We start from the raw sequence: 12,893 nt of genomic DNA, 5'->3' as shown, positions 1-12,893 counted from the left end.
AGCAACATCAGTCATAAGATATGAACATGTATGCAAGTCACTTTAAATAACTGGCTATACTTGCTGAAAATAATATTGCATTGTTGTTTAAAAGTGATCCTGTCCGAGTATGGATTTCAACTCCTCCATTTCAATTACAGAAGGGAATGTAGTGACACAACCAGCTCTGGCTCTAAGCAGTTCCTGACCCAAATGTTTGGAAGAGAAGCTATCACACAGAGGCAAAAGATAAGATTCATCTATTATAATTAAGGCCATTAAATAGTCACATTATTTCAATTGAGTGCATAAGAAAGCCAGGCAGCCTGCAAGCAAGCATGTGTGAACCCTCAGGAGATTGAACAAGAGTATTTGACAAAGCAAGATGCATAATATTTGAGGATCTCCAGTAATACTTCCCATGAAAGGTGTAGCAAAGCAGGACAATATTAGATCTTTCTAATATTGCTCAACTTAATATTACATAAAACTATTGACAATTTTGCACTTTTCACTGTTTAAACCATAGTTACTTTTATTTTTCTCCTCTTTGGTTTGGAACGGAGTTGTAGTTGAGAATTTAACTCTGAACTTTCAGCAGCAGCTGGTTTAAAAAAAAAGAGAAAATACTGATATTTGCAGTTGGGAACTGGTTTGGAATGGTGATGCAGGTTAAGTACTTCTCTAAAAAAAAACTAAACATGAACCAGTACTTACATGTTATGTTCAGGGACTGGGAGCTGTTGTGTGCTCAAATCAGTTAATGGTGTGGGGAAGGGGGAGGAAGGAAGAGGGGACAGGTACTGGCCAGCCAACCACAGAGAATGTCGACAAAGAAAGAGAAAACGAAGGGAGAACTGACTCTGACTAGGTTTTGGGGCAGAAGGCAAAGGGATGCTTTGGAAGCTGCAGGACTAGATTGTTTGGTTTTGCACTCCTTAGCCAACCTCCAAATATCGACCCGTTGAAAGTCCTGAATAAAGACTACCAGTCCAAAAGAAATCAAAAAAAGTCTCTGGAGGTCTGTGGAAGCGGTCAGCATTGACCAGTGACTTAGGATTGCATCCTGTTTGAATTCCGATGTGCACGTAATAAAACCCATCAGATTTCATGAAGGTTTGGTATTCACATTGAAGCCATTTATTGAAATGACAATTTATGCTTTTTTTAAAATCTATCCCTTAACTATCTATGGATGAGTGGGGAGATGCTGATAATCAAAGATGATTGGGCTTGGATCATACATATTAATTACATTGCCTTGTAATTCATTTACGTTCTAAGCTACACTAAATAATAAATGGTTAATTTTTCTTAAGCTATATACTTGGTGTGCAAGATTAACTGATTTGTAAAGTCTCGTTTGGAACAAATAATCAATTTTAAGGGTCAAATGTTTTCATTTCACCATGTTCCAAATCCAGTGCAACTGAGCCTGTTCTGGTCTGGCTTGCTATCCCTGTGCTATAATACTACACAATGAAGAGGTGTGCTCTCTGAACCTGGTGATAAACTAACATATGCCAAGTAAAAGTGACATTCTATCAAAAAAACACTAATAACAATTCATGAAACCGATGTTAACAGCTTAATGGATTGCTGTGCCAAACAACATAGCTGAGAAAAAGGTTTTAACACATACATTTTAAAATATTTAAAAATCTGCATTCCTAACTATAGGGCCAGGAAAATTCAACTATAACAATCTGAGACGGTGACGAGAAACTAAAAACTATTACCAGGAAATAAAAAGTAATTTCACAATCTGTCTCAGGCCAAGAATAATTAAAAATGTATGTTTCATATGCATGAGTTAAATATACTGCTGATGGAGTAGCATAAAATCAGAAGAAACAGTCACTTTTATGACTGGGCATTTTAACCATGCTCCAAAACGAACTTGCCTATTCTAGATCATCCGAATGTTTTTTAAAAAGATAGGCAGCCTATTTTTATGCACTTTTATGAAGACATGTAAATTCAAATTATCTTCAATAACCAGAGCACACAATTATACTATGAAATCATTTGCACAGAGCTGCTGGACAGGGAAAAAAAAAAATCAAAAAAACAGAGACCACAACAGTCAGAAAGCTGTAATCAAACAACTTCCATGAGATGTAAACTCGCAGGAAGCCATGCTGCTTTCGCTGAACATTTAAACTGACATGCATTAGGTTTAGCAGAGATAAAGTCCACTGGACCTGCATCCATACCAGCCTGTGGGATTCAAATATTTTGGCAAATCAGGATGATGACTGGAACATTCCACCACAAACCAAGTCAAGCAGTAAAGTCAATTCTCCCAACCACCCAAAATCACTCTGGCACAGCTATCACTGGACTGCTTCTGAATGGTACTGGTAGGTCCGTGAGAAGTGCACTTGAATTCAATATCACCGAGGAAATCTATTGTGGAGGACACTATGGAAAGGGGTTTTTTTGGTATAACCTACTATGTGTAAGGTATATGGCAATAATTATGTAAAAGCATAATGTCTTTTTATTTGCTGCTTCAAAATAACTTTCCACAACATGAGTTGTGATCAAAAGTGATGTCAACATTTCTTTAATGTATGTTCATCAGCTAAACACATTACAAACACATTACAACAACACACTCAAGCCACATGAAGTTTTCATTGGCTTGGTGACATAAAGGACGGACACTTCAGGAGCATTTATTTGGCGAGTGATAACGAAGAATAAATGGAGGGAGGAAACGGAATGGACTATACAAAGTAGCATCAATTTGATGATCATATGACAGTCAGGCTAAAGAACAGTTCAATATGGGCTGGACAGTTATAGGCAGCTAGTGTTGAACTATTTTGACAAAAGATTCGTGAATCTACATGGTGCGCTGGATTTATAAAAAGGGTACAAGGCTTGAAATGGAAGATCTTGAAATTTTCAAATCCAATTCAGTATCGCCATTTTTTCAAATTGAAAATAGTCCAGTGAGATGTGAAAAAGCAGAACATTTATAGTATTATGCCACAGTTCCATAGCCACAACTATGGTATAAATATATAAAATCCTTTCTAAAAAGATCAGGCATGTTTTACTTAATCAGATTGACCACTGGCAGATGGAATGCCCAAGGTGTCATTTTAACAACAATATAATTTTCAGTTTTCACAATTAGAAAAATGCATACTGCAGTTTGAATATTTTCAGATTCTATTAACTGTAAAACTGAAAACCTGGCATGAATTAAGGACAAGGAGGCTTTTTCTGTACTGATACACCCACATTTCTTATGATGATGTCAAGCAAGCCTGTCAGAAAATCATTTGAATAAAACAGATGCCATGCAATGCATGGAGCATTTTTTAAAAATGGCTCAATTCCCCTATTAAAAGTTTCAGGACAGGAATGGAAAAAGTGAGTTGCTATGTTGAAAGGTTACCAATTACCATAAGAGTGGCTAGGCTGTTTTACTTTGTAAAGGTTTTACTTTGGCTGGGTAACTGATCAGTGGAAAGAATCTATTACTCATTACTCCACAAGATTTTGATATTTTTCACTATTTTGCTATGTACTCCATCTTAAACATTGGGATCACAACTCCTGACAAGGGATTCTTTAGTTCAAAAACAAGGAAATATTTGATTGTTGTTAAAACACAAATATAATGATATAAAAATCCGACTTTTTAAAAAAAATCAACACCATTCAAAATGAATTAATTGAGTTAACGAATGCAGACTTAAAGGGCTATCAAAAATAGTCATGACCATTATAAGCGGGTATTATTGCATGCATGCATGTTGACCTGCATCAAGACTTTAAAATGCAATCTCTATAACAATTGCACAAGTATAACTTCACTGAAATTTCACACAGATATTTCAGTTAGTTCATTATTAGTCATACACCTGTTGACTAACCTATAATCTAAGAATGAGTTAGCTGCTAAGCTGCCAGTTTTCAAGGCAACAGCAATGCTGGAGTGAACCTGATAGTTGAGAGGTTGCACACTCCACACTATCAATAACAAATGCTGAATACTGGACAAAATAAACAGAAGGAACAGGATGGGTACAAGGCAAATTAAAACTACATCAAAAACCTGCATTTAAGCAATTAAAGGTTTCCTCATTTTAAAGAAAATACGATACATATTCAAGTACGTACATAAGTTACTTCTGTTGAACTTGTACATGAAGGAGTAATGGTAATAACTATGGGTAGGGTCCAATCATAACTGCAATAATAATTAGATGTACTGATTTTTTTTCCTCCCACTAACAGGTAGCTTTAATTGTTCTACACAAGTTTGCAACTTTCCATCATGGCTGCAGATGTTCAACAATGTCCAGCCTACCACTGTTAAAATGACATTGCTCATTTGCGCCTGCAGATCAAACACTTAAGTCAACATGCAGCCAAAACAAAATGGAAGATTAATTAGAAAACTGTACATCGCAGCCATTCAAATTTACTGTTCTCAACATAGTGATAACAAATAGTGAAACTGTGTAACAGAGTTCATTTTCCACCACAAGAAAATATTCTACCTAATTTTATTTTGTAAAAGCACCCCTAAAAGCAAAAAGATTGTTTTTTTCTCCAATTAACAGGTTTTTAATTTTGGAGAACCAGATGTGGTCAAAAATGTAAATATGGACTGAAATACTTAACTCGCAATAGGAGTTCAAACAGTGTGCATGTGCACAGGCGTGTACATTCGATATAAATGCAATCACACAATACACAATCATGTTGGTCGGTGGCAACCTTTTGAGTCAAAATCACTTTCTTAATATATTTCACTTTTCCTTTCAAACTTCACTGGAAATTAGTCAATTAACAGTATATATTTGATTTCTTGAATTTTTAAATTTATCATGCTGCCCCATATGGAAACTTCAAATAGGTGACTGAAATTTTGAAAACTTAATGAACAATAGCAGCAAAGCTTTATGCAGGGGAAAAGGAAGAAAAAGGCAGATGAGAAAAGAATAAAAGTGTTACACACAAAGAGCCAGACAGGGCGTACTCAGAAACCTTGTCCTTCTGCCGCCAAGTTTAAAAGTCACTTGCTCTGATGCACAGTGAAACGATGCTGAGCCTGTGACAGTAAAAGAAAAAGGAGGAAAACAGACAACTAAAGTCAGAACGTTAGTACTTCAAGAATTGAGGGATTACCTCACATTGAATACATATCTTTCCCCTCTTAGAAAATTGTTACTGCTTCAGTAAAATGTTATAAGTCCACCCAGGCTACATGCAGCATTTTTCTTTTTCTTTTAAATTATTTGTTGTTGCTCTGGGAAATGTGATGCTGATTACAGAAAATTAAATTCAATGCTTTTAAAATGGATATGACAAATTCCTTCACTATAAATTTTAGCTCCCAAGTATCCTTTTACCATACACAAACCTATCCCTCGAAACCCTTCTTATTCATATACCCATGCATCGTTAAATGTTGTAATTGTATCAGCTCCACCACTTCCTCTCGCAGCTCATTCCATACCAGCACCATCCTCTGCATGAAAAAGTTATCCCTCAGGTCTTTTTTTTAAATCTTTCCTGACCTTAAACCTAGGCCCTCGAGTTTTAAACTCCCCCATCCAAATAAAAAAAGACTATGGTTATTCACCTTATCCATGCCCCGAGTGATTACATACACCTCTATAAGGTCACCCCTCAGCCTCTGATGTTCTAGGGAAAACAGCCCCAGCTTGATCAGCCTTCCTCTATAACTCAAATCCTGCAATCCCAGCAAAATCCTTGTAAATCTTTTCTGCACTTTCTCAAGTTAACAATATCTTCCCTATAGAATTGTATGCAGCACTTTTTTAAAAAAAATTCTTTCAGGGATGAGGGTGTCACTGGTTAAGTCAGCATGCATTGCCCATCCCTATTTACCCAGAGGACATTCAAGAGTCAACCATTTTACTGTGGGTCTGGGAGTCACGTGTAGGCTAGACAAAGTAAGGATGACAGTTTCCTTCCCTAAAGGACATTAGTGAACCAGATGAGTTTGTCCATCAACAACTCAGTCATCATTAGACACTTAATTCTCGATTTTGTTTACAAATTCCAATTTAAATTCCACCATCTACCATGGGGGGATTCAAACCTATGTCCTCAGAACATTACTCGAGTCTCCGGATTAAGAGTCCAGTGTTAATACCACTAGGCAATCACCTCATCTCTAAAAGTGGTCTCACCAATATCCTGTACAGCTCAACTCAATGTACTGAACAATAAAGGGAAGCACACCAAATGCATTCTTCATTCCCTATCAACCTGCAACTCCACTTTCAAGGAACTATGCATCTGCATCTGTTTGTTGGCAACATTCCCCAGGGCTCAACTATTAATTATACAAGTCAAAAGGTGTGACACTGGAAAAGCACAGATCGTTACGCAGCATCCAAGGAGCAGGAGTGTCGACATTTCAGGTATAAGCCTTTCGTCAGGAATGTTGGGCAGGGTGGCAAGGGAGCTGAGGAATAAAAGGTGGGTGGGGGAAGAGAGACAGGCCCAAGAGGATTGAGAAATAAATGGGAGGGGGTCCTGGGGAAAGTAGCTTGGAAGGAAAGTAGTAGATAAAGATTGGGCGGGGGGGGGGCGGAGAGATGGTGAAAGGTCAGAGTGGATAAATGGGAAGGAGGATGGATAGGTGGGACAGCTCAAGAGGGGGATGCCGAGTTGGAGGATTGGATCTGGGATAAGGTAGGGGGAAGGAGAGATGAGAAAATTGGTGAAATCAACATTGATACTGTGTGGTTGGTGAGTCCCAAGGCAGAAGATGAGGCATTCGTCCTCCAGACAGCATCAATGTCGATTTCACCAGTTTTCTCATCACCCTACCACTCACCTTACCCCAGATCCAACCCTCCAACTCGGCACCTCCCACTTGAACTGTCCCACCTATCCAGTCCAACCTATCACCATCACCCCCCACCTTCATCTACCTATCACTTTCCAAGCTACCTTCCCCCAGCCCCAAAACCCCCACCCATTTATCTCTCAGCACCCTTGGCCCCGCTCCCCCAACATTCCTGATGAAAGGCTTAGGCCAGAAACGTCCACTCTCCTATTCCTGAAACGTCCACTGTCCTATTCCTCAGATGCTGCCTGACCTGCTGTACTTGTCCAATGCCACACTTTTTGACTCTTATCTCCAGCATCTGCAGTCCTCACTTTCTCCTATTAATTATATAATTAATTATGTAAGTCCTGCCCCGGTTTGCCTCCCATTTATCTAAATTAAACTCCATCCGCCAATCCGCGGGCCATTGACCCATCTGATCAAGATCCTATTGTAACCACTACATCACCCATTGTAGTGTCATCTAACCATAACTTCTGTATTCACATTCAAATCATTTATGTAAATGACAAAACACCGTGGACCCAGCGCCGATCCTTGTGGCACATTGCTGGTCACTTGCATCTAGCATAAACTTTAAGGCAGCTGGACGCTCACACACAAACCTGATGAGCCTTCTTTGTTTAAGTTTTTCAGTACCACCAAAAGTTAACAGAAAATACCCTTAACAAGGAAAATAATTGACTACAGCTACAGTAATTAGCTTATGTGAGGTGCCCTTGATTTTTGAAAGGCAATGACTGAGTTGCTTTTCACTAATGTAGACATCTGGTCTACATAAATCTGAAATTGAGATTAGATTCTCTAGTGTGGAAATGCCATTAGTATGTGAAAATAGAATACTCAGAACTGTACCAGGAAATAGTCAAACTTTTCCATCTTCAAGCAGAAGAAATTGAAGTTCTGTATAAAACACAAGTTTTTTATTACAGCAGAGGCGGCTATTAAAAGACCTTAACTATAAAAAAACAGTAGTACATAGATGACAGCAATAAAAAGGTTTATATATTAAAATATATGCATTATGGATATACATATCTATAGTGGTTTCTAATGTGTAGAACACAATCAACTGGTCAATGTCTTAGCCCATGTTTCCTTTATGAGCATCTCACAATCTTTCTCACCATCCTCCCACACATCGATCGCCATTCCACTAAGTGACCTCTATTCCAAAAACCATGCAGCTACAGAAAAGTACATACCTTAACATATTTTACTATCTTGTTGCATTATGTTTCAGTTTTATTCAGATGGACTATCAGCTTTGGGCAAGACCAGTTCCATGGTGGCAATGCAAACAAGTGAATACTAAACACACCAGAAACTGATGTGTGAAGCCAGCATGTTACAATACTTGAGATGTAGATGGCTAGTCAGGCAAACACATCCATGTGGACTCGCTAAAACAGTAGTTTAGCTACTCCTATTCCTCTGCCTATTCTCTGTAATCTTCCATTTTCTTTATTCATCTGCTTATCTAAAAGGTCTGTGCAGGACGAAGAAAATGCTGTTACAGGGATAGTTGCCATACCTCACATCCAATATCGAAGCTACGCATGCCAAACAAATTGCAAGTATGGTTTCAGAAACCTTTGAATTTGGGACCATAAAAAAGGAAACCTTATTCAATGCTACCTTCTCTGCACTGGAGTGCTGCTTTGTTGCATTAGTGTAACTGGAATTTGGTGAAAGAAAGGAGGTGAACAGTCTCTTCTTTTTGGTGACCATTTCTGTTTGAATAAGATCTGAGGGAATTTGGGGCATAAGGGGAAAGAGCAACTTTAAGTAATTTCTACAGTACAGAAAGCCCCAGGGACATCTCAACACATAGTTCCAACAACTACATTCCTGCTATTTGTAATTTTGAGTTTCTCCTTCCCTCTCAATTCATGATTTCCAGCTATTTCCGAGCTGCTACTTGTACCCTCGAGTGAAGACTGGCTCAAAATATCTACTCAATTCATCTCTTATCTCTTTATCTTCCTTTATTATTTCTACAGACTCATTTTCTACACGATTAACACTCATTTCATTAACTCTTTTTTTCAACCTCTCCTGTTTGTTTTTATATTTTTGGCTAACTTCTCATGTTACTCTAATTTACCCTCCTTATTAGTCTTTTAGTAATTCCTTATTTTTAATATTCTGTCTAACAGTTTTACCTGCCACCTAGCTTTACACAATTATATGTCTCTGACTATTTTGGTTAACCATGGGTGGTGGGTCAATCCCTTAGAATTTTTCTGATTTCTTGGAATGTTGAGAATACATGTTGGCACGCACAAGTTGGGCCGAAGGGTCTGTTGCAGACTCTATGATAGAGTCTGTATGACTCTATCTACTCTATACTTTGTGGAATACGTTTTCCACTGTCTCTCTTGACTTATCCCTTAACCTAAACTGCTCTTGCTCAAATTCAAAATAGCAACCTTGGACCCACACTTCTCTCCGTTAAACTGATTGCAAAACTCAATTGCCACGGTTGCTACTACCTAAAAGAACTTTTACTGTAGTAGTCAGTAATTAATCCTACCATACTGGTCACAACCAATCCAGTGTAGCCTCCTCTCTGGCTAATGTCACAGCACATTAGTCGAATAAATTGTCTTGAACAATGAATTTCTCCTCTACATTACTTTTTCCCCCATCTGATTTTTTTCAGGATGCATGTAGATTAAAATCCCTCATGATAAGCACTATACCCTTTGACAACATCCCATTATTTTTCCCTTGATGCACTGCCCTACCATGTGCTTATCACACCATTCCTCTCAACTTTATCATTTCTACCCAGACTGCTTCTATATCCTGGTTTCCTCGATTTAGCCCATTTACCACCCTTCCCTAGCTTCCTGTCCTTCCTAAATGTCACATATCCATTAATCCACGTATCAGTACTGACCACGAGATCATATTTACTTATTTCAAATTTTACTATTAGTTCATTTTGTTTTGAACATTATATGCATTCAAAAGCAGTGCCTTAGGTTTTGTCACATTATTTGTTTTGTATCCTCTAGTCTTCTCTGATTTACTTTTAGATCACCATTCTCTGTCCCTTAATGTTGTCTGTTTATCATTACTCACCAAGTCGGTCTGACACTGGGATGAGGAAAAAATGAATAGTTATATATTCTTGGTTTCAGATTAATATAGCCCTAAAAATAAACTGTTTATTCTACACTTTTCTCTTGGGGTGGGCAGTAGGTTGCAGTTAAATTTGAAAATTGTGCATAAAATGATCAGAGACCATTGATTTACATTATCAAATATTTTTAAATATCACTTGAAACTTTTCTACAAGTTCAAGAAACAAGAAAATTCCCAATAACTGAAAATGAAAAGAATCACATGGAGCCAATATTACAATGAAAGAAACCTCCTTTTGAAGTCATTCTATTCTCAAATATAAATAATTAAACTGCACCATTCATGACTCCTCAGATACTAAAGCAGTTCATATTCATAGGCAAGATCTGGACAATATTTAGTCTTGAACTGCAAGTGGCAAGTGCCATTTGCACCACTCAAGTGCCAGGCCATGACCATTTTGAGCAAGAGAGAATCAAACCATTGCCCCTGCTTATTCAATGACATTACCACCACCTAATTCCCCCATTATCAACCATTGAACACAAACAGAATTAGATTAGCCATATAAATGTAGTGGTTACAAAGAGGTCACAGGCTGAGAATTCTAATGCATATCTTGCCTCACCAATACCTGTCCACTACCCACAAGGCACAAGTTATGAGTGCAATGGAACGCTATGTACTTGTTAGAATGGCTATAGCTCCAGAAACACACAATCAGCTAAATATAAACAGGTCAAAAAAAAACCCCCTGAATTGGCACCCAATCCATCATTTTCACATTCACTCTCCACCACTAATGCACAGCAGTGGCGTTTGCCATCGACAAAATACACTGCATTAACTCTGAAATGATCAACAGCACTTTCCAAACCTACAGCCTCTATCGGCTAGAAGAGCAAAGACAGATGAATGGGAATATTACCTCCTGCAAATATCCTTCCAAGCCTGGCAACATTATGACTTGGAACTATATCACTATTCATTCACTGTTGCTGGCTCACAATCCTGGAATTCCCTCTCTAACAGCACTGAGAGTTGAACTACAACTTCAATGTCTTCAGCAGTTGGAGAAGGCAGTTCATTACCAACACCTCAAGAGCAATTAAGAATGGGCAATAAATGCTGACAAGTGATGCCCACATCAAAAGAATGAATTAAAAAATCTTTCCTATTGGACAAACTTTATGTATGGACAAACAAACGTACAATTTCATAGAAAAAACACAGCAATGACTGTTAACTTTGTGGATAGGGTAACAAATTCAAAATCTTGACAGCACTGTTATCAGTGGCTCCAACCTTCTTTCTAAAGTGGAAATCACCTTACACTGCCCAATACAGAATTCCTAGGGTTTATAATACAGAAATGCAACAATAGCATTGCATTGTAATCTGGTGTCATGTCCAGTGTCAGCGTGTAGTGGCAACAGGTTGCATTGGGCCCTGGGGTGGGCAAGCAAAGCTGGCATCAGTTCAATCAACGAGGAGTTAGATTCAGTTTTTAGTAATTAACTTTTCCTGAGTAGTTATTAACTTACAGGAGGGGAACTCTGAAATTTCTGATTTAAATGGATACTTTCAGAGTGTCCCAGGAATCGGGGAATTAGCCATCATAAACTTTGATTTACAGGGCATTCCCTCAGAGACTGCTACATCATGGATTCCAGAGTTCCAATGCACAACTCTCATGTCAGTTGCAGAAACAACTATTTGGCCACTAGAAAAACAATCCCTATATTTTCTTGTGTGGCATAGTGTTATACTGTATTTATTTACTTACAAAGCAGTGAATCTTTGGAATTTCCTACCTCAGAATGTGGTGGAACTTCAGTCATTAATATCTAGAAATGTGTTAATATGCTCAATGAGAAAATGATTGAGGTAGATCATGATCAGTCATGATCTCATTCAGTGGTGCAGCAGATACAAGGGTTCCAATGCTTACTCCTGCATTTATTTCCAACGTTCCTATAACACACTGGGCAAGTACCGTGAGACATTTCACTACAAGAGAAATGTTCTATATATGTCAGCTTGGTCTGTAAATAAAGGATTCTTTCCAAAACAATGTGTGAGGTGTTTTGCTTATTACCTGGAAAGCTCATTACATTTTAGTCTCATGAGTATCATTCAGTATATTAACCATTTTAGTGAAGTAAAAAGCTACTTAAGATCAATTTACCAAACTTTTAAAAAGTATCCCTTTCCACCAAACATCAAATCCTTGGAAAAATAGTTTAAAAGTACTGATATACAAAAATTTCTCTGCTGTAATATTCAACTTGTGTTCTGAACAGATGAGAGGTGCATACACACATGAGGTTAAACTGTGGGCACACAAAGTCAAATTCCAAAGCAAATGCTAAGACTCTTTGGTCCTCAAATGAGGTCAAATGGTAAAGGTGACAGGTTATTGCTTTAAACATGCAACTTCTAATTGTAACAAAGGATCTTTGAAAAAAATTCCAAATCTTGTAATTGGCTAAACTGATTGTCACTATGCTATGAGCATTTCATTCCAACAGACAGAGTGGAATACCAGCGAACTGCACTACAAAACTGAAATTTGACAAATGTCTGTTCTACCACATTACTGGTTCTAACTTCTACAGTCCTGATAGATACAATAAGTTTGTCATTATCCTATTCTATTGCCGTTTATTCACAATTGCTTTGCTTTCTCTATTTTGATCAGCAGTGCACAATTTTACAGTACAGAAAGAGACCATTCGGCACAAAACAGCTCTTTCAAAGAACCAGAAAACTATTTAGTTCTAATCGCATTTCTTCCCCACAGTCTTTCAGCTTTTCCTCCATTTCAAGTATATATTCAACTGTTTTTTGAAAATGACAATTGTGGACCATCACCCATTTACACAAATGTATGCTCGATCATAACTTGCTAAACAGAAAATCAGCTTATTTCCCTTCTGTTTCTTTCTTACATTTGTATCCTTCAATA

General features: G+C 37.8%; 1 protein-coding gene across 15 annotated transcripts in view; it reads right to left on the bottom strand.

Annotated features, from left to right (window-relative positions):
• Nucleotides 1–12,893, bottom strand: part of wnk1b (WNK lysine deficient protein kinase 1b) — a 153,239-nt gene that overhangs the window by 7,196 nt on the left and 133,150 nt on the right. For 9 of the 15 annotated variants that reach the window (XM_043709287.1, XM_043709295.1, XM_043709290.1 and 6 more), the window contains one exon: nt 4,964–5,056. The exons of 3 other annotated variants lie outside the window; for them this stretch is intronic. In XM_043709287.1, the coding sequence (XP_043565222.1) occupies nt 4,964–5,056 (93 nt within the window). The remainder of the gene's footprint in view (nt 1–4,963; nt 5,057–12,893) is intronic. 3 more of the 15 variants (XM_043709289.1, XM_043709293.1, XM_043709303.1) reach the window with 1 other exon arrangement.

The sequence above is a fragment of the Chiloscyllium plagiosum genome, chromosome 19 (genome assembly GCF_004010195.1).
Source record: "Chiloscyllium plagiosum isolate BGI_BamShark_2017 chromosome 19, ASM401019v2, whole genome shotgun sequence".
In the NCBI taxonomy this organism is placed as follows: Eukaryota; Metazoa; Chordata; class Chondrichthyes; order Orectolobiformes; family Hemiscylliidae; genus Chiloscyllium; species Chiloscyllium plagiosum.
The sequence above is the reverse complement of the archived record's forward strand: the minus strand, read 5'-3'. Positions and strand labels throughout refer to the sequence as shown.